General features: G+C 45.4%; 1 protein-coding gene, 1 long non-coding RNA gene and 1 pseudogene across 9 annotated transcripts in view; all 3 read right to left on the minus strand.

Moving 5' to 3' along the window:
• XPO6 (exportin 6) overlaps positions 1-22,929 on the minus strand; it is a 103,150-nt gene that overhangs the window by 45,091 nt on the left and 35,130 nt on the right. For 5 of the 8 annotated variants that reach the window (XM_049638478.1, XM_049638476.1, XM_049638475.1 and 2 more), the window contains exons 4-8: positions 22,403-22,600; positions 17,198-17,357; positions 15,162-15,257; positions 5,061-5,514; positions 1,623-1,749 (exon numbers count right to left, since the gene is read on the minus strand). In XM_049638478.1, the coding sequence (XP_049494435.1) occupies positions 1,623-1,749; positions 5,061-5,514; positions 15,162-15,257; positions 17,198-17,357; positions 22,403-22,600 (1,035 nt within the window). The remainder of the gene's footprint in view (positions 1-1,622; positions 1,750-5,060; positions 5,515-15,161; positions 15,258-17,197; positions 17,358-22,402; positions 22,601-22,929) is intronic. The other 3 variants (XM_049638481.1, XM_049638477.1, XM_049638480.1) reach the window with 1 other exon arrangement.
• On the minus strand, positions 10,035-14,710 carry LOC125928000 (uncharacterized). Its single transcript, XR_007459527.1, has 2 exons — positions 12,457-14,710; positions 10,035-12,351 (listed from the first exon to the last, which is right to left on the minus strand). It is a non-coding gene; the product is annotated as an uncharacterized LOC125928000 (long non-coding RNA).
• LOC125928669 (uncharacterized) lies at positions 10,760-10,938 on the minus strand (annotated as a pseudogene).

Below are 22,929 nucleotides of genomic sequence, written 5' to 3' on the forward strand. Positions count from 1 at the left end.
CTACCCCCGTGAAGCTACATAATCGGTGGTTTAAACTTCCACAACTTATAAAATCACATGCCTTCCGTGACCCGGGAACGTCATACCCAGGTTACGCCAACAGAAAGAGCTACACAGGTACACCCAAAAGCATGTATGAGAACGCCCACTGCAAGAGAATTCATGATCACCAAAAACCGAGCAGCTCATATCTGCAGTGGGACAGATTTTCAGATAATGACTTACTATAAAGCCATGAAAACAAACTACTGCCACACACACAACACAGGTGAATCTCACAAACGTGATGTGGAATGAAAAAGCCAGACAAAACAAATATACACTGGAGACATCCACTGAGAGAAGTTCCACAACAGGCAAAAGGAATCTGGGACGTTAAGGTCAAGACTGGGGTGACGCACGGGAAGTGAAGAGGAAGGCACCCAAGGCGGAGCTGGCAGTAATGTTCTACTTCTTGACGAAGGCGGTGGTTACGTGGCCGTGTTCATTTTGGGAAAATTCATCAAGCTGTCCACGCAGGATCTATGCGCTTCTCCGAATGGGTGTGATACTTCAATAGAAAACTTATTTTAAAGACACTCACAGAAGGATGAGCGCTGAGTAATGTACAGAACTGTTGAATCACTATATTGTACACTTGAAACTCATATAACACTGCATTAATTATACTGGAATTAAAAAATAAATTACACACACACACACACACACAAATGCACAAGGGAGAAGACATGACAGAAATGTCTAAAACCAGGCTGATGATGACTGCACGAGTCTATAAATCTAGTGAACATCAGGGAGCTGTACAATCACGATGGGTGAATTTCATGAGATATATAATCCTACCTCAATAAACCGTTTAAAATATGTATATAAAGAAAAGACACTGGGCCACAAAATGTAAACAAGGCACAAGGACTTTGCTTGTGAGGGTTTATACGCCCAGCTCCTGATACACAAGGAGCTCAAAAAGTATTTGTTGAATGGGAGCAAAAATCCGATCCGCCAAAACTTAACTCCTCAGAGCTTCAGTGTTTATTTTTTTTATAATATTGGTTTTTTTTTTTTTTAACGTTTATTTATTTAAGAGAGACAGAGAGACAGAGAGTGAGTGGGGGAGGGGCAGAGAGAGACAGGCAGACAAGAGAATCCCAAAGGGCTCAAACCCACAAACAACGAGGATCATGACCTGAACTGAAAACCAAGAGTCGGACGCTTAACCCACCGAACACCCAGGCGCCCCGAGCTTCATTATTTATAATCTCCCTGTAGGAAGTTTTAGTGCCAGTTACAGAAGGAAAGGCCCTAATTTCAGACTATTTCTATCTTTTGCTTCTCCAACAAAACAGTGGTTAAGAACACAGACTCTAGGAGTTCAAACGCCTGGCCCCACCACTTAATTAACTGTATGACCCTGAGCCGGTTACTCTGCGCCTCAGTTTCTTTATCTGGAAAGTGGAGATGACGATAATAACACCCACCTCAAAGGGTCATTAGGAAGGACAAACGTGTTAATCTTCACAAAGCCAACACTATATAAACGTTCGGGAAATAAACTCTTTACCCTGGAAACAACAAAGCGCGCTTTTTCAGGAGGAAAAGGATGAGCGGTGCTGGTGCTTTACCTGATGAAATGTGTACTTGAACAAAAGCGTCAAAAACTCCACCACAGGGAACTGGGAGTAGGACTCGATTCTTCTCAGGTGGACACTCACGAAGAGCCGCAGGAAGTCAGTAAACTTCTCGACATAGCTAAGTAAGACAAGAAGACGAGAAGAGACGATCAGAAACCCAGCCACCTCCTTAGAAGAGAACTCAAATTCAATCCAAATTTCTTTCAGTACAGAACTACACAGATTTAAAACAGCTTTCAGTTAAAAAGATAAAGGCCTGCAACAATTACCTACAGGTCAGGCAACCCTTCATTCCATTACCACCTGAAACATAGCAGAAAAGCAACTTTAATCCTCAGGAACTCTCTACTAAGACATCTTATAAACTAGGGCTCTCGCGGTTTCTAAGTCCTTCATGCTACAACCGATTCAAGGGAAAGAAAATGATACTAAAAAGTCAAGGGGCAGAGCATGTGCGTCATGTCAATGTGGCAAGTCTGGAAGGCTGGTTGCCTTTGCTAGGAGCCCAAAATATTAACGTGAATGTGCTAAGAACAAAACAAGGCTATACCAAAGGCATGGCATCTGGATAACGTATATGCAGACTTGGAACCTAATGCTCGTTCCCCCCCCCCCCCCCCCCCGCCACCCTCCGGCTCCCAGCCCTCAATAAACGTAAGCACATCCCGATCTACTCAGAAAGTGACTGCAAATATAAGGGATGGGAAGAAGCTGCCCGAGCTGGACAGGCCTCGGGGACAATTCAGTCTGGCGCTTCACCGTACAGACGAGGCCCAGGGAGATCCAGTGACCCGCCCAAGGTCACTGGGCCAGCTCGTGGCAAAATGGGACTACCAACTAGCATCCACTCCCACGCCAGTGCTCTTTCCTTTCACAGCACAGTGGCTCCCCAACTCATGTGTATGTACAATATCATTTGCCAGAGGAGTGTGGGTCCCAGCTGCAAGGATAAGAGACTGCTGTTACTAGATACACAGCACATCATCACTCTCACATGTCACAAACTGTCATTTTAAGCCCCTAAATACCAAAAGGTGATTCGAAAATGAGATGGACATACCTCCACGGATCACATTGCGGACACCGATAAAGACTTACTTATGGGCCTTAGTCAAAAATTAAATAATGGCTAAAACCAATTCTGAAAGTCCTAACTGCAAAAAATTTTGTTTTTTGTTTTTTGTTTTTTAAAGCAAGGATCTATGCAATAATAATGGGGGAGAAAAAGACAACTACTCAGAAGAACAAAATTGCCCCATAAATAAAATGTCCCATATTGTGCCTGGGACCCAGCACCCTGAGGGCGGCCAACCTGCCTGCCTGACCTCCAAACGGCTAGCTAACACACATGTAGACTTTTTTGCAGTTTAAAACAAAAACATTAATCTGCTTGATCAGGAGAACGGCCGTCTCTGTGGATCATGGGACCAAAAACTTGAAACACAGTTAAGGCATTTGAATCAACTGTTTTTAGAGAGTCAGGCGTGAAGAGACTTCTCTCGATGCCTTTGACCACAGATACTCAACAGCAGGGGCTCCTTATTCCTCGTTCTGCTTCTAACGTGACAGTCAGAGCCGTCACCCAGTTTACTGCTCTCTAGGAAGATGCACTCGATTCCCTGCCACCCATGAAATAAAGAGAAGCTTGGGTAAATGTCACACAATCTCGATTTTATTTCACTCTCCAACCCAAGTTTTTGGGCACACAAACAAGGGCCTTTCGGCAGCTAAAACTATAGATTTTATTTCACCTCATTTTCTTTCCCTTGCCCACCTTCTGGTACAGGTGCTAATGAGCAGTTGAAAGTTAGAAACAGGCAGGAAAGGAGAAGAGAAGCAAAGGCCCTGGGGTAAGTAGCCCCTAAACAACCGAGAATGGACTTAGCTGTTTAGAATTAGTGGTCAGGGGCCCAAGAGCCAGGAAGCAAGCACACAGTATTGTTCATGTCACCTTTCTGCTTCCAGGCACCTCTCAGCTTTCACAGGGCAATAGGAAGCATAGGATTAAAATATAAAACCAAAAGCACAGAAGTTACACGTAACAAAATCAGTACATAGGTAACCCACGACGACATCTCTATGCCATCAGAACGTCAGCCATCACGAACATTATGCCTCACGGAAAACTCAAAACAACTGATACCTGATGGTCGGTACGAGCGGCTAGACTTTTTTTTAACATATAAAGTACAGCCTTTCTTAACCAAAGCTAGAAAGGATATGAAATTGTCTGTTTGCATGCCGATGCCTCTGAATTCATACAGAAAGCTATTATAAAATGAAAAACAAAACCAACATATCACCATAAGAGATTACGAGCTCTTTTGTGATTATACAAAGAAAATGTCACACAAAGCTTGTTTACAATGGACCAAACCAAAACAATCTTAGGCATCTATGTTTTTAACTTTAGAAAAACCTTAACAAAGTTGCTAAATTAAAAAGCACTAAAATGGTCTGTAAGCACTTGACTTTACATTCTGCTACTTACTCTAAGGAAAAGGAAAATGCCTTAACTCTACGCAGCTTAATAGCAAAAAGCAAGCCAAGGAAAGTGGATTAATATATTAACAACATTTGCTGCCCAGCGCTCTAGAAGAATTTTCTAACTCAATACAATGTATCTGCCTGGAAGTTTCTGAACAGTCAACATGATGCTTTTAAATGTAAGTTTCTAATTTTCTCTCTTGCTTTTACACAGCAGTAGCCAGCGTCACATCGATGAAAGCTCTAAGACAGATAAATGACATCATCTGGAGGGAGATACATGAGACCACGCCTCAGGGTACCGTGACAGCGTCATCTGTGTGAGTACTTCAGAAGGAAAAGCGAGGTAATTTTCAGCTCCATTCAAGGGGAGGGTCACAAAGAAACACGGTGTGTGCCACGCTAAGACGTGCCCATATTCCCATCTCTTGCTTTTGATGGAAATGTGCCGTGTGTGTAAAACTCACAGTAACAACGACATGCCTACACGCTGCACGGTGTGCACTGGGGGAAAGTCACGGAGTCAAAACTGACAAGCAACGTCAAGTGAAAAGGGGGGATTAGAACTCCTGTACCTCCGCGGCCTCCTCCCACGTTCCTGGCTACGCACGAGCAGCAGACTCGGCTCCTGCGCCACTCAGACCTGCAGGCGAATCGTGAGGACGAGGGGAGGGGGTGGAAGGGAGGACAGGAGACAGACGGGGGAAAAGACAACAAACCTGCACAATTCACAGTCACTTTCCAAACGTGGCTCGCTCCCCTCTACCACCCTAGCCCTTCCAGCTAAGCTCAGACTTACTGGTACACACCTACCTGTCCGTTCCTCATCAGGGGCCCCAAATTCTGAAACCAAAGAGGATTACAGACACCATGCGGCACAACACGGTAAACGGTCAAGGCCCCTTCTTAGGGCGCGGCCGGTTCCACACCCGTGTTCATTACCTCTCATCGAGTTCTTCTAGCCTGCTCTTCACCGTGTGGGCATTGTTATCCTTGGTGATTTTCTGCAGGAGGTAGAAAGTCTGCTGGAACATACGCAGTAAATACTCCTCGAATTCCATAGGCACACAGTTCTTGGACATGAGTTCATTGATGCAGGACATGGCCAGGACCCCAAGACGGCCACGCTCCTGACCCAACACACAGTTCTGGCTGCTGCCGTTAACTGATGCCATCTTTCTGGCCCGGATGTCACAGCCAAAGCGCGCAAAGTGGAAGATGGTGGTTAGGAGGGACGGGGTGATGCTGGCAGACAGAGGAATCCAACTGAAGAGATGGGCCAGGCACTCCAAGGCCAGGGAACACATATACTCACTCTCCGCATCAAGGATGGGGATTGGCTGGTTCAACAGTTTGGCTGAACTAGGACTCTGCAGCAGGTTACTCAGTAAGTCACCTGGAAATACACAAAGGTTTTAACAACCACCCTACCAAGTCTCTTACAAACCAGTTTAAGTACAACAAAGAGAAAACAAAAGCCACCTTTCACCAAGCTACACATTAAAGATACCTGTAGAAACGGAAAATAATGCCATTCAGGAAACTTTCGTTTGCTTCGGAGAAGGCACCTTTCGTTAAAATACATTCTTTGTTCGTATGTCGAGTTCATCACAGTTCTTTTTAAATGAATTGATGTAAATTTCCTCAGTGTTATGTCAACAGATACAACCCACAAAGCTCTTTGAGGACCATGGCGACTTTTAGGAGTAAAGCCATCCTGGGTGGCAGGGTGGGCAAAACGGGCCAAGGGGGTCAAGAAATACAAACTTCCAGTTAGAAGAGACAGAAGTCCTGGGGATACAATGTACGGTGGTGACTACAGCTAGTTAACGAGACCGTACTGTGTATTTGAAAGTTGCTAGGGGAGTGAATTTTAAAAGTTCCCATCATAAGAAAGACAATTTTTAACCGTGTGTGGTAATGGATATTAACTCCACTTTCCGTTACCATCAGTTTGCAATACATACACCATGACGTTGTACCCCTGGAGCTACAGTGTTATAGGTCAATTATATTTCAATTAAATAAGGGGGTCCAGAGACGAAAACACTGAGAACTACTGCGCTGCTCGAGGTAAGTCTGTGGACCTGTATCGTCAGCACATCTGGCAGCTTGTCAGAAATATAAATTCTCAGGCCCCGCCCACACGTGCTGCTGGGGATCCTGGAGGCGTGTGGTCGAGACACGGGTTTTTACATACTTTCCAAGAAGTGATTCTTGCGCATGCTTAATTTTTTCAGCTTTTTCTTTTTTAAGTTTTTATTTTAATCACCTGGCACTCATCACAAGCGTGCTCCTTAATCCCCGTCACCTATTTCACCCACCCCCCACCTCCCCTCTGGTTACCATCGGTTTGTTCTCTACAGTTAAGAGTCTCTTTCTTAGTTTGTCTCTTTTTCTGCTTTTCTCATTTGCTTTACTTCTTAAATTCCATATATGACTGAAATCATATGGTATTTGTCCTCCTCGGACTTACTTCGCATAGCATAATACCTCTAGCTCCATCCATACAGGTCATTGCAAATGGCAAGATTTCATTCTTCTGTGTGTGTGTGTGTGTGTGTGTGTGTGTGTGTGTGTGTGTGTTTTAATGGCTGAACAATATTCTACTGAATAGACATACCACACCTTCTTTATCCATTCATCAACTGATGGGACACTTGGGCTGCTTCCGTATCTTGGCTATTACAAATAATGCAGCTATCAACATAGGAGTGCATGTATCCCTCTGAATTGGTGTTTTTGTCATTCATCGGGTAAATACTCAGTAGTGCTGCTGGGTCCTGGAGTAGTTCTTTTTTTAACTTTCTGAGGAACCTCCAACATGCTTCATTTTTGAGAAGCATGAGACTAACGGAAAGCACGCGAGACGAAATGGGGATTGCGAAAAAAAGGTATCATGATTTTAGAGAAGACGGACATTCAAAGCTATAACAAGAAGAAAACTTTCCTGAAAAAAAGACATGCATATACAAAATAAAGGGGCTTATTCTGCCTCAAGAAGAAATGATAAAGACTAAGAATCTTAGGAATAAGGAAGGAACGTAGGCAGAAAAAGCACAAGCACAGAAGATAAAACACCACACTCAGACTTCTCCGCAGTCACGCAAGAAACCAGACAGCAGTGGCAGAGTACCCACAAGTTCTGAGGCAGAAAATGACTTAACCCAAAGCCCTCCTTTGAGTACGAAGGAAGGGGACATTTTCTCAAACACAAAAACTCAGGTAACATATTGCCCACAGCCTCTTAAGGAGGATCCTGTTCGTGAAACCATGCAAATAAAGCAACAAACAAAAACGCAGAATTAAGGAATGGAGCAGCTGTGGCAAGGGGACTACAGCAAGCTTGGATTAAATATAGAATCAAGACTAAACATATGTAGGAATCACAGAGGGTGTGCTGCCTAACTCCCTCTTCTTTCACAAGCACGTTGTCTCAAAACATATGGGCTAGGATTAAAACATGTAGTAAGAAAATGGTTTTCATAATCTTTTTTTTTCTTCTTAATCCTAGAGGTGTCTTTTACAAACTAATATTCCTGTGGCAAAACCACCCCAAGGTCAGGAATTCCCTTAGGGTTAATACTTCCCATTCAATTCAGGTAAAACTACAGTTTGTTGCTATGAAAAATAAAAACTAGGGCACCTGGATGGCTCAGTCAGGAGAGTATGTGACTCTTGGCCTTGGGGTCATGAGTTCAAGCCCCGCGTTGGGTAGAGATATTACTTAAAAATAAAATCTTTAAAAAAATTAAAATGTATGATATGATGCCACTTTGTCTTTTTATTTAGCTTAACCTCTCTGTATCTATATAGAGAGAGGCATCTGGAATGACGTTATTTCTGGATGGTGGAAGAGTGGCTAAATCTTTACACTGTATTTTGTGCTTTACAGAAACAATTCTCAAACATTTTGATCCCAGAACTTTTTTACACTCTTAAGAATTATTGAGGGGGCGCCTGGGTGGTTCAGTCGGTTAAGCATCCGACTTCGGCTCAGGTCCGCGAGTCCGAGCCCCGCGTCGGGCTCTGTACTGTCAGTTCAGAGCCTGGAGCCTGCTATGGATTCTGTGTCTCCTTCTCTCTCTGCCCCTCCCCCCCACTCACACTCTTTCTCTATCAAAAAATGAATAAACGTTAAAAAAACATTAAAAAAAATAAAAAAGAATTATTGAGGATGCAGGGGTGCCTGCGTGGCTCAGTCAGCTAGCTGAGCATCCAACTTCGGCTCAGGTCATGACCTTGTAGTTCGGGAGTTCAAGCCCCGCATCAGGGTCTCTGCTCTCCACAGAGCCCTCTTTGGATCCTCTGTCCCCCGCCACCCCCGGCCCCCACTCTCTCAAGAATAAATAGGGGTGCCTGGGTGACTCAGTTGGTTAAGCGTCCAACTTTAGCTCAGGTCATGATCTTGCAGTCTGTGAGTTCGAGCCCCTCATCAGGCTCTGCACTAACAGCTCAGAGCCTGGAGCCTGCTTCAGATTCTCTATCTCCCTTTCTCTCTGCCCCTCCCCTGCTCTCTCTCTCTCTCTCTCTCTCTCTCTCAAAGAAGATAAACATTAAATTCTTTTTTAAATTTTTTAAAATAAATAAACAAACATTAAAAGAAAAAATGATTGAGGATGCCAAAGAACTTTTATGCGGGTTATTTCTATTGATATTCATCACACAGAATTTAAAACTGAAGTTTTCAAATACCGTATTTTAAATATTCATTTAATAATATTAAACCATTACATGTTAGCATAAAATATTTTTAAGTGATAAAGTGTACTTTGCCGTCAAAAAATAAGTGAGAAGAGTAGCACCGTTTGTACATTTTTGGAAATCTCTCTAATGCCTGTCTGGCTTAAAAAAAGATCGCTAGACTCTCTCATCTGCTTCAATCTGTTGCAATATGCTATTTTCACTGAAGTATCTGAAAAAAACAGCTTCCCAGAGATACACAATTGAAAAAGAAAGCAGCTCTTCGGCGGCCTTTCTGGGTAACTGCAGCTGTTCTCCAGTATTAAACTTTCACTTTAAATTTCTTAAAGGTTAACTGCAATGTGGGATCTGATTGAGTTCTATCCAGTATACTCATGAGAGCGTGCGTAAAAATGACAAACAACATGGGGTGCCCGGGTGGCTCAGGCGCTGGAGCGTCTGACTTCAGCTCAGGTCTGGATCTCACAGTTCGTGAGTTCGAGCCCTGCGTCGAGCTCTCGGTTGTCAGTGCAGGGCCTCTGATTCCCTCTCTTTCTGCACCCCTCCTCCACTTGCACTCTCTCTCTCAAAAATAAACACTTAAAAAAAAGTCATAGTATCTTTATGAACATCTATTTGATCTTTGGGACGCCCGAAAGGGCTTGGGGGACCTCCAGGGACCCCCAGACCTACTGAAAACTGCTACTTTAATACTAATGTTGAATGAATACGAACGGATTAATCTTTCTCAGCCTCATCTCCTCTGCCAGTAACATGAGGATTTTGTGATTTATTAGTAAGGGGTTTAATTTCTACTGGTAAAAGTAGATTAAAAAGGGGGGCACCTGGCTGGCTCAGTCGGTGGAGCATGCAACTCTTTTGATCTCAGGGTCGTGAGCTCAATCAAGCCCCAGCTTGGGCAGGGAGCCTATTGAAAAACAGGCAGATTAAAAATCTGTCCCCTGGCATTTTAGCTGGTAGGATGTCCAGTGGTCTCTGCTCTGAAAGAGCTGCATTTAGTACTAGGTAAGACTCATCATGATCTCAGCTGCCCACGCTGATCATCAGAGGACCTGGTTTCAAAGAAGAACGCAAGAAGGATGTTCAAGTACAATCTGGGCATATTTCAGTTTGCTGCTGGATTAATAAGGTTGATTTCTGGAATTGCTGTGGTGGCTGTCCACCTGAGTCATATGTTCAACTTTCTCTCTTTCAAAGATAGTAACTGTTTCTGGTGTCGCTCTTCTTGTCATTCATGGACCGGGGCCATTTATGAAAGATGTTGGTGTTAGAGGAAACCACCACCACCCAACTAGAAGGATTAAGGGGCCAAATAATTAACCAGGATCAAATGGACACTTAACCAACAGATACCATCTATGTTCTATGAGACCTGGACATCTTTGGGCCCTTGGACCTTTTAAATCTCTTGAGCATTTTTAATTAGAAATAAATCCTGGCTTTAAAAACGAAAGCAAAACCAAAAAGTTGTCTCTCTACGCTTTAGCTCAGAAGAATTTTTCCAGACGAGGATTGCCAAAGGGGGAAAAAGCAAAACAACAACAACAATAATTATGTAAGAACAGCCACCATCTAATGTGTTGTTATTATTTGCTTAGTGCTGCATTACGCACTTTACATACATATTCTCACTTCATGCCCACAGCTCTAAGGTAGATGTTATTATCTGCATTTACAAAACTGTTAGAGTAAGACCCAGGTAGATTAAGTGTTTGCCCCGTGTTCCTCAGCTCATAAGAAGTAGAGCTGAAACGGAAACCCAGGTCTGGCCCCTAAGCCTATGCTCCTTCCCAGAAAGCAGACCCACTGGAAGGATCAGGCAGCCAGGCAAAGCGATAAGAAAGCTAAGATTCAAATACGGGAAAATACGTATGCTCTAAAGTCCTAATTAAAAGAGCGTGCGCACCAGGACCACAACTGTAGAAAGACATAAGCCCAAGGGCAAATGCTGAATGGCATTATGCAAAATTCTTTAAGTGTGTAAGATGACCTATGATTTTTGCCCCTCAAAACAAGACTCTTTTAAGGTTGTTCTCAATGAAAATGATTTTATTCAACTTCAAACTGATATGAACAGATACTACACTTGATCTTAGCCAAAAGGCTGAGAAGTGATGATTTTATTCGACTTTAAATATTTCAAAGTATTTTAGTAGACTACAAAGAGCTTTCCAAAGATCGTATTTTTTAAATTGTTGTTGTTGTTGTTGATAGAGCAAGCAGGGGAGAGGCAGAGAGGGAGACAAAGGACATGTACTGTCAGCACAGAGCCCAATGAGGGGCTCAAACCCACAAACCACAAGATCGTGACCCGAGCCGAAGTTGGATGCTCGGCCAACTGAGCCACCCAGGAGCCCCTCAAAAATTGTACTTTAAACAAAGGGCAAGGAATTACCACAGAACAGACATTGCTTCATGCTGCATTTCCAATGCAAACTTGAGAGAGCCTGACAAGCTACCTATGCAACAGGGTAACATCTTGGTTGTAGAGCCTGTGAACGACCGGCTTCTCTGAATCAGGCCAGGCTCTGGCGGCAATGTGCGTCCCTGCCGAGAGGTGCCTGGACGACTCTGGTGCATTTACTCACTTGGAAGTAACCCAGACAGGTCAGGCATTCATGCAAAGATCCCCTGGGCTTTTTTCCTTTTTTATTTCTTTAAATGTCGTGTTTTCTATTCAGTTCTACGTTTTCTAATCCAGGGTTTCTCGACCTCGGCACTACTGACATCCAGGGCTGGATAATTCGTTATCGTTCTGCGCGTCGTAGGATATCTAGCAGCAACACCCCCGGCTTCCACTCATCAGATGCCAGCAGTACCCTCTCCTCCCTTACGCTAGCCAAAATACTTCTCGTGCTGCCAGCCAGATATCCCCTGCAGGGCAAAATCACTCCCCACTGAGAACCAGGGATCTCACTGCAGCCTCAGTCCGGCGAAATGGAGAGAAATTCCAGTCAAGGAGCCCTTAGGCTAAGAAAATGAGATCACAGGAGTTGAGTGACCCTCCCGAGAGACATCTTCCTCTAAGCAGCTTATAAGGGAACACGTGACAAGATTTCCAAGTGCACAAAGATCTGCAATCTGCAAAGTGTGGGAGAAAACAGGAAGGCATAAACTGGTCCCCACCATCTGAGCTCTCTAACGTACCTGCACCCCGGACTCCTGCCATCACTGGTATCCGCACAGACCCACACTGGACAGTACACGTCACGCCGATGAAAGGTACGGTCTCAAGTTTTATTGCACAACAGTGAAAGCTAACTCGGAGCTGCAGTATTCACACCATTTCATTTTGTTCCCTGCTTCCCCCACCCCATCTGTCCAGGCAAAGAGAGGGGAGGACGAGGAGAGGCTCTGAAAGCAGGGGGGCTGAGGCCGCCCGGGCGCAGCAGGAAGCCGCAGCCCCAGCGTGTGGAGGGCACGGTCACGTTCCGTCCTCGGAGGACTGCTCCTCCTCTCCTGCTCGTCTCACAGCCCAGGACGGCCGCAGTCCGGGAAGGCGCCCAGCAGATGCGGGGTAGCCGGGGCTCTGAACCAGGGGGAGGGGGAGGCAGAGAGACGCGGGCTGAGCGGCCGAGAAGGCAAACTTCGGACGAAGACCGGGCGCCGAGGCCGCCCCTGCTCCACCACTTACTGGTGACGTGATTTCCCCCATGAGCCCCGGTTTCCTCGTTCGTAAACGAGAGATGAAACCGTCATCTACTTCACAGGATTCTGGTCTAATGAGGCAAGTTTCAAAGATAAGGCAACAATTTGAGGAACTATTCTGAGAAGCAGACCACAAGCACCCTTCAAAGCTTCTTCTATCTCCAGACCGCCAGAGTAGCCACCGCAGGGACTCGTCCCCGGGCTTCGTTCTTTGAAAATGATCAGACAAAAACGATGCTACCAGAAAGTATGCAGGGGGGAAAAAAACACCAAACCCACCGCGGAGGGATTCGGGGATTCCGGCAGGGATTGCCGATTAAATAAAGGTGGGGTGGGGTGGGTATAGGAATTATCTGCTTTATTCACTGGGCCCTAAGGTTGCTCAGAATAATTTTTGTCCGTAACAGCGAGCTTATTAGGTCAATAAAGCTCACCAACTTTTTAGAACTTTTACTGCTTAACTTGGTGTCTTAAGTGCACAAAGGCAGTTGAGCAAAACCATCAAAATAAATGTTAATTAAATCCTCAGCATCATCCAAATAATGGAACAAGATCCAACAGCTTCACTTGCAACTGTCAGAGAAAAAGGCATATGTCAAACGAACATGCAATCCTGTATTTTTTTTAATGTTTTATTTTTGAGAGAGAGAGAGAGAGAGGGAGAGAGGGAGAGAGGGAGGGAGAGCAAGAGAACATGAGCAGGAGAGGGACAGAGAATCCAGAGCAGGCTCTGTGCTGCCAGCAGCGAGCCCAACACGGGGCTCAAACTCACAAACTGTGAGATCGTGTCCTAAGCTGAAGTTGGACGTTCAACTGACTGGACCACCCAGGTGCCCCCTATTTTTTTTTTTTTTAAGGGAAGTATACCAGCTTGCTTAACTTCCCAGGCTCCAAACAGTCTCCATTTGTTTTGTTCTTTCTCAAATACTAAAATTCAAGACTTCAAAAATGCCTTAATACTGTCTAAGAGGCAATCCTCAAGAAATACACACCACATTTTTAGGTTTTGTTTATATGGAAATGTCAAGTTGGTTCATACTGTATTTTACCTAGCCTCATAAACAAAACCTAGGCAACATAGAAAAGAGGCAAGAATATATTTTTGATTTGTATTATCTGATATTCCCCAACCTGGCCTCCAGGAAAATAAGTCTATCAAAGCATAAACTGAGTTCGCTCAGAACATGTAGCTGAACAAAGCCAACTAAAACATACCACTTTTGGCATTGGAAAATGATCTCAGAAAAACAAGTTTTACTAAACTGCTAACTGAAACTGGATGCTAAGCCACTATTCAACCACCTAAAACCAAATCCAATTCAACAGAACTAATCTTTGCAAGCTACTATTTAAACGAAATGACATATTCTAAGATCAGCTAACCTGCAAGAGATTCCAAAGTGTACCCTCATGAAAGCAAGGCTCTGCCTCATTTGCAGTTTTTCCTTTAATCATCACGTATTGCAAAATTTAAATCTGCTAAGTCATCTCAAATATCCACGCTGAAAATGAAAGTCTGCCACCAAGTACAAATAAAGTTCAAATCCCTGTTGGCTTTTAAAACACTCTAAAGCTCTGTAATAGTGTTTCATCTAAGAAGTCTGACAAGTGGCTAACAGTTTTTAATCCAAGTATGACAAATGGAATTTGGAATAAATTGGTAGACTATGAGCAGTCCTCAAAACGTCATGCTGTATTTTCAGCTCTGCGAGAATTTCAGCTTCCACATACTAACAATAACAGGCTACATGAAACAGCTCGGGCTTAGAGGTGTCTGATTTCAACAGCCCATTTCCTGGGGTAAAGGAGAAAGATGGAGAAATATTTCCCCTCAGCCATACCAACCAACCTTTACAGCAGAGGAAGCAACAATATGCAATTCACAGGATGGACTCTACTTGAAAAGCACCTGTGATCATTTAGTGTAAACACAAGCATTCAGAAACGAAAAGTTTCTGCTCAGACACAATTTCCTCTTTCTATCCTTGAAGTAGCCATTTTTAGGCGAACTGCACTCACTTCTGAAAGACTGATTAATGTAACTGTGGATAATCAGCCTCCAGTAAACTACTTAGTGACACTGTAAATATAGCCATGCTTTATCAAATTATTCTGAACTGATCTAAGTTGATGGTGATGTGATTACTGCACACTGGCCCCATCTTCCCTGAGCCCCGAAGGGAAGAAAGCATTCCACATCCTCTTCTCCCGTGTGTCGTGCCGCCCCCCCTACCATTCCCCCTGCCCCCCTACCCACCCCCCCCCCGGCTTCAGGAAGCCAACCAGCTCCTCGGACCTTGACCCCTGCATAACTGCAAAGCAGACCTTTCAGGCCCACGGGCTCATGCCAACGTGAGCATGAGCAATACAGCCATGAAATCTGAGAAAGAGCAAAAAACAAACCAGGAGGGACAACACAGTTGTAAGCTGAAGGGAACGGAAATAAGATGACAGAACATCAAAGGTGCCATTTTTCTGATGGGTAAGGAAGAAACAATGTATGTTGTTCAAAACGTTACATTAAGGAAGTACAAGTACTTACAAAGAACCAAGTAGAGCTACCTACTCAGAAAACGTGGGCAGAGAGGCCAAAAAGTGATGAAGGAAAAATCAGCATCTGTATCTGGCATAGATAAGCAATCGCTACCCCATCGAGCCCCCCAAGTGCATTTAAAAAGAGGAACAGCATACGTGGTGGGCAGACCGTACCACTTTCTCCTGAGGTCGGGGATGGTGGTGGGGTGGCAGCAGTGACACTGTGCTTGTCCCAGACAGTCTCCAAGATACCTAGCGAGGAAGGAGAAATGGAGTTTAAGAGAGAAATGAAGTCTAACCTATGAAAGTCAGATTTAAAAACAGATCTGATCCCTTCGATCAAACGTCAGTATTTAAACCTCCCTCTCCCCACCGTAGGTCCAACTAGACACTCCCGGACACCACCACCTGGATGTCCTAAACTCAATTCATCTTCCCCCACAAACCTGCCACTGCTTCTCTTCCGCCCCTCGCCCAGCCAACAGCGCCACCCACCCATGGAACATGGCTTCCCTCAGGCCTCTGCTCCCCCACCTGGCCTCACCCCCACCTCCATACAAAGGCTGCACACGCTCAACGGGGTGCTACTCCTTCCACACCAACTTCTGACCTGCTCTCCTCCTGCCAATCCAAGCTGGACCTTTCTACCAGGCTGCTGCCTGTCCATCCCTCAGAGCGCCACCCAGCCGCCATCGTCCCCAGGAAGTCTCGTCTGCTCAGTTCTGCCTGTGAGTAAAACGCACCTCTGCTAAACTCTTAACACACTGGCTTTAGCTGTCTTTCTCCCCAACTCAAGTACCCCTCATTAGAGACAGGGACTGTTTTATTCCTTTCTGTACCTCTTTATGGAACCTACTGCATAAGATGATCAGCTGTAAAAGCTTTTGAAAGTACGGTGTTTTCAAAACATTTAATATTATAACATGGATGGGCTTTGAAGTATCCCACTAAGAAGGCCACATAGTGTATGATTTTTTTTTTTTTTTTAAACGAAAAGGCCAAATAGGAAAATCCACAGAGATGAACAGATTAGTGGTTGCCAGGGGTTGGAGGGGGAAAGGGCAGTAATGAGAGTGTTCTGGAATTAGATCGCGTGATCGTTGCGCAACTTTGTGAACGTATTAAAAGCCTAGTTGTGACACCGTCAGATGGAGGATTTGACGCTTTGTGAATTAACCCCAACTGAAAACATGTTAACGTCTTCACGGCAGGACACAGAGATATCAGACATGGTCCTTAACTATAGAAATGTGACATCTAGTTGGGGGCATCGCTGAACGTGCTCTGAATGAACAAATGCTCTGCGGTGTGGGTCTCCCCTAGGGACGTGGGGAAGGACACGGGGCAAACGACAAGTCTACTTTTGATCGGGCACTCTCAACCGATTTTAAGTGCCCACTGCACGCCCAGCACTTTTGTAACACAGACAAAAGAAGCAAGTTCCTAGAGATCCGAGAGGAAGTCTGGGCAGAGGAGCTGCAGATAAAAACTGTTTTTCTCTCTTTTTTTTTTTTTTTTTTTTTTGCGCTGCGGCATTCCTTCAAGCAGCAAGCGGGCCCCCGGCGCCTCAAGGGCCCCGAGACTAGGGCTGCACCTGCTCCTCGTCACAAGCAAGCGGCAGGGCCCTGGCGAGCCGGCGTGCTCCACCCTCGTCCCGCCTTCCTGTCTCGTGCGGTTTGCTTTTGCTTTCTGTTTATTCTTACTCCTCACACACGGTTACGAGGCTCTGATAAAACGGACAAGATGACGAGGAAAATGCTACTTACGACCACGACCAGGCGCACGGGGTGCGGATGCCACATCTGGTCTCGCCTCCCTGAGCGGATTTTGAAATTTGCCCATCCCCCCTCCTCCAACTTCTCCTGATCTTATATTTAAATTATTTTACATGAAGTGCTCGCCACCCACCTTACTGAGAATGCAGCGCTTGGCATTTCAATCACATTCCCGTGACCTGATCTCTACCTCCTTAACGACAGTGACAGTGAGGACCGATTCATAAAGACAGTAAAAACAAGTAGGTTACGAGCATCTGGGGAGGTCCTACCACGTGCCGGACACGGGGCTCAGTGCTGACCGCACACGCCACCACCACATTCCTTGTTTTTCAACTCGGCCACGGTCACAAGCAAAACTGCTCAAAAGTTGAGAGCGCCACCGCCAGCGTCCCTGGCCTCCACCGAACGGCTCACCTGTCAGCAGCCCGAGCACAGTCTGCACCTGGTCCAGCAGCAGCTTCCGCAGCTCCTCCTTCCGAGCCACGCTGAGGTCCTCACGGGGACAGGCCAGCTCTTCTGAAGTCGTCTTCAACATGATCAGCCCGAGGGGGGTTGTCACGGGGGACTGGATCAACTGCAGGGAAGAAGAAGTTCTGAGCAGACTGTCCAGCCGATGGAAGGACGAGGAGGACCACGAAACATTAAACCCGTGAGTCCCTCCATGCGTGTAATTTCACAGGAACGGGCCGCGTAAACCAGTGCTTCAGAGCGCATTTCTGTACGTTTTTTACTGATTCAAAGTACGTTCTCGTTTTATTCTAAAGACAAAACTCGAACCATGAACACAATGCTCTTTTACACCTAACACGACAATTTTTCTACATGTCCAGATTCCCAACAAAGCCCTGGTCCCTTTGCCCAGATTCGTGTATTAGCAACAAGGGAATGTGTGTTATCTTTTCAACATTCAGGGGTTAAATCAATGTTATGTTTCTAAGCTCTGCATGCTCCATGCAAGTTCAAGATTAAACACGTGGCAGAACAGAAACATGCATAATGAGGGCTACGGTTATAATTTTGCAAATACCTACATAGAGATTTGAGTTATTTTTCTACCACCGACAATATCCACTACACTGTACTAGTCGCCTTAAGCAAGAGACAGAAAGAAAGGTACACCTTCAACAGCATTAACACTATTTGTCTCTCTAGTCAATTTCTCAAAAATTCACAGTGTTACTAATTCAATTTACTTTTTAGTTTCCAGAAATGGTAAAAGCAAGCTGCCACGAAAATTCTGTGGAGTTCTATGCTACAATCTATACAAGAGTACGTCCACAATTGAAGGAACACTCGACCATCTTCTTTGATCATAATGAACTTTAAAAATCACTCATTCTCTGATACAAATAAGTTGTTTATTTATTCAGTCCACAAAAATCAGAGAAGAGGAGGGCACCAGGAACTGCAGCCGGACAGGACACAACCCACCTTCTCCACTTCAAGCAATACAGGGCACCTGCCTTTCCCTTGCAAACAGCTCTCCCCTCTGAAGACTAAGGCAAAGCTCATCCCAAAGAGCAGGAAATTCAGGGAACTGAGGATAAATTCAACTGTCGTTGGGAGCAGCGTGATGTAAGACAAGTGGCAATAAAGGGCATGCTGAAAATGCTCTTATTAAATCAATTATCTTGAACACTGAAACTTCAGATACAGCCTCCACAAGTTTTCTCTTCTTTTTGTCCAAGTTTGGGCTACTTCTAACAACGTAAAAGAAAACGCAGCAGGAGGAACAGGAAATCCCTGAAGCAACTTTACTGACCCTTCATAAGCATCTCTTCCCATCCGGAGGCCTGTGGGTTATCAATCTGTACTTTAAAGATTCCCATTCCTTCCCCCTCTTTCACTCCCGTCCTTCTCCTCTACCTCTTTCTGTGTCTATTTTCCCCCACAGCCCTCATTTTTACTCTCTCGGCTGGGAATGCTTCGTATTACCGACTCTTCCAATTTGGCAGTAAACTTTTCCTGTAAGTGTGAGATGCTCTGTGCTCCCATAGGAAAAAAAATCCTACGCTATGGAAAATGTATCCAAAGCCCTCCTTTCTCTCATCATTTGGAAAAAGGGGAGACAGGCAAAAAGCCAACTGAAAACGAAAGTTATTCTTTCCTGAAAGAACAGCCTGATCAGGGGTGCCTGGGTAGCTCAGTCGGTTAAGCGTCTGACTTCGGCTCAGGTCATGATCTCGCGGTCCGTGGGTTAGAGCCCCATGTCGGGCTCTGTGCTGACAGCTCAGAGCCTGGAGCCTGTTTCGGATTCTGTGTCTCCCTCTTTCTCTGACCCTCCCCTGTTCATGCTCTCTCTCTGTCTCAAAAATAAACATTAAAAAAAAAAAAAAAAAAAAGAACAGCCTGATCAAATATTTTTCTTCTCACCAGCTTTGTGTCCAAAAAGCTTGTTTGTAAACTAGCATTTCTCTCGACCATCTTCACATATATAATTTAATCTTGTAACTTTGGTAATTCTCTGCAATTTACTTTAACAGAAAATAAGCACTTTTAGGTTGAAGATCAAGTTCAGATCCTTTTTCCCCCCCTCAAGTTCAGGCACTTAGTGTGAGCTTCTGAAAAGGCTCAATGATTTTTATTACACCACCCAACCAGAAAAGAAATGGTAATTTTTTTCCTATGCTGCTTACCCCTTAATTACCTGGTGCCAGGCACAATGTGACCACAGGTTGAGCTCAGGAGATTTCAGGAATCTGAAGAACAGACTCTACAAAGCTGTGATAGTTGGCCTAGTGTATGGGTGGGAGGTGGAGGGCAGAGTGGGGGCAACAGAGGTCAGTTTCAACTTCAGCTATTTCCTTTTCCAGTGGCCTAGAAAGGGCAAAGCCAGCACAGAGAACTCCAAGTATCCCGCTGGGGCCCCAAATCAACTCCTCTCTGCCTGGTATGGTGGTCACCACAACGATGGCATGAACTGCATAGATGTCCACCAAATTGTCAGTTAAAAAACAAAACAACCACCACAAAACAACGATGCGCCCCAGACAGCAAGCGGACCGTGAGGAAACTGAGCCCGCAAAAAACCTCTTAGAGACGGCTTATCCAAAGGATCGGAGGATGGAGAGGATGGTTCCAGAACTGGGCAGCTCTCTACCTGAAGAAAAGCTTACTTTCTTATCACTACCAGACACGTCTGCAGCGGAGCACCGCTTTTCTTGACCTGGCTTTCACGCCACTGACTGCTTCGTACGAATAAATGAGAAGAAGCAGAGCATTACTACAAGTGGAAGGATTTGAGAGATCACTTACTCCAATCCTCTCATTTTACAGAGAAGGAAAAGGAGGCTCCCGGAAGCAGAAGGAGCGGCGAAACCCAGAGATGATCTGTGACAACAGACGCAGACCCCACACCCGCTTGCCCCCTTCGCTGCTCTTTCCACTATGGGGCGTTCCAAAGTCACAAAGGCTGCATGAGGTAAACGGAGTCATTTTTGAAGGGGTGCAAAGAGGGAAGTGGTAGAGAACAGAGGGCAACAACTAGCCTTTCTAAACCTCCCTGAGCACTTCGCCTAAAAAACGCTCTTCCAGACGGTCATTTGTCACCATTAATCATATTTCAAGGGTTGACAGGAAATCTGTTCTCCATCGAAAGGAGTGATCCCAGCCGGGTGGGAACACGGCTCCCCCGACTGCTACCGGCAGGACCGGGGGCCTCCGGCTCACAGTCCACTGCTGCTTCTCACGGGACCTGCCACTAACCGACCCAGGAACGCAGTCTCCCTCCAGGGAGGCCGTGGAGAGTGACCACAACTGTCCTCATCTTGGAGTGAAGGCAAATATACCACAGAGAGCCACCAAAACCTCTCCCCTCGTGTCCTACCCCTTCGGGCCCGCCGGCCTCCTTGCCATTCCTCAGGGTCCTTGCACCTACTATTCCCTCTCCCTCCAACACTGTTCCCCTAGATACCCACATGGCTCACTCCATCACTTCCACTCAGGCTTCTACTCGAATGGCTGCTCCTCAAAAAAGGCCTTCTCATCACGCCGTCTAGACAACACCCCCGATGCTCTCTTTCTCCTTGCCTTGGATTTAATTTTCTTCGTAACACTTAGAAGCACCTATAAGTCTATTTGTTTATCGTTTACGGATGTCTCCTCCTTGAGATTATAAGCTCCAGAAGGCAGAGCCATTGTTTTGTTTCATTACCATCTCCCCACACGTTTATTAGTTAGCGCACGGCTGGTATTCAACAAACAACTTACTGAGTAAATGCATGAATCTCCTTTGCAGTATCAACCCAATAAACCTTTAGATAAATGGAGTCACTACACAAAACAATACTGAATGAAGAATTTCTGTATCACTTTGAGGCAGTCTGAGAGAAGCAATAAGGATGCTCTATTTTTTCTTAGTTGCTAAGAAAGAATTCGTTTCTAATTCTTTGTAACAAGAGCAGACAGAAGGTTAGAAAATCCTGAGCCTACAGTCACCGAGACACTAACTTACAAAGAATTTTATTCTATAAACGATACCTAATGCCCATTTCCTGTATACCCGTGACTATCTCAATAATAGGAAAGTGTTTCCAACTTCCGCATAGGATTCAAGTGAACAACAGCATCTCCCGCTTGGCTTTTGGGTCCCACCTTTTGTTTGCCCTGATGACTTCCAAATCCTGACCTGCGCCCCGACCACCTTCCCGAGCCCCAGATCCACAGCTCCCAATGTCTCCGGTAAAGAAGGAGGGCACAAATATTAAGTGCCTTTTCTGCCAAATTGAATTCCCCATCTTCCACCCCAACTCATTTCCTCTTCCTTCACCCCTGGCCTGGAGAATCTGCTATCTGAGCCAGAAACCGGGAAGGCATTCTAGATCCCGCCCTTGCCTCACCTCCACCACCCAGGCACTAACCAAAGCCTCCTGACTGGGTCTCCTAAGTGCCCCGCCTCCACCCGCCAGAGAGGCCCGGGGGCCAGGTCCTCATGGTAGCTCATATCTCTCCAACAGCAGCGTCAGGGGTCCAGCCTCACCCCTCTTCGATCCACACCCCATACTGTTCCAGAGTTGTGGCTCCAACACGAAAATGTGGCCCTGTCTTCCCCCCTTCTACCCACTTTTCATTAGCTCCCACGGAAGGACTACAGCTTACAAACTGAAGCCCCCCTGCAAGAGCAGGGCCCTTCCCCGCCTGGCCCCAGCCCATCAATCCGGTCTCTTACTCCAGCACCCCACCGCCTCACCCAACAACGCTGAGGACACCTCAGCTTCTGGGGTCTGCAGGCTGTATGCCACCGTTGCACGACACACACACTTCCACAGTGTCGGACGATCGTTTGCACAGCTATCTTCTTACTAAAGCGTAACCGTCAAAGGCCTCAGCCGTGCACCCCAACACCCAGCACAGGACCTAGCAGGCTTTCAGATCTTTGCTGAACAAAATTTCCCATGAGGTTAACAAAGCGACTGGGTTATCCACCCCCCCGCCCCCGTCCCCGTTCAACACGCACAAAGGTCCATGTCTCAAGAACACGAAGTGGATAATTTGTCCTACGATGACCTCACTACCGCAGTTCCAAAATGCTAATCTGAAAACTCCCCCTCAAGATAAGGAAATAATCACTTCTACAAACAAACAGTTTATGAGATGAAGTTTCCTTAGGTATATCCTTACCTGTAAAATGTTCGTAAAAAAGTCATGGTAGAACATGGGCCAATCTTGACGGCCAATATCAACAATAACTTTGCAGAGCTTGTTCCGGATAAAGTAAGGTAAGGTTTTGTGGTGAGCCAAAAGGAGTTTGGGCAGGCAGCTACGGATTTCCATCTTATCTTGAGATGGGACCCCAAGCCACATTTTATTGATCAGATTCTGAAAAACAAATACACGTCTTCTAAGTGAACCATCTGTACACAACAATAACCGGCTTTCATCCAACGGTTAGCTACATCATCTCAAACAAAAGACCCTGCTTTTAAACAAAAGCTTAGGGCAATTTAGCAATAAGAGTACTAGGAATATTCAAACCCTAGAATACAACAATCCCATCCTCGAAAGATCCACTAAATAACTTCACAGAAACAAAAAGCTGCATGTGCAAAAACTTTTTATTACACCACCGTCTCTGATGGCCACCAAAAAATGAAGAAAACAACTTTAATGTTCAACAACAGGAGGCCCACTTGGTGAATAATGGTATA

The sequence above is a fragment of the Panthera uncia genome, chromosome E3 (assembly GCF_023721935.1).
Source record: "Panthera uncia isolate 11264 chromosome E3, Puncia_PCG_1.0, whole genome shotgun sequence".
In the NCBI taxonomy this organism is placed as follows: Eukaryota; Metazoa; Chordata; class Mammalia; order Carnivora; family Felidae; genus Panthera; species Panthera uncia.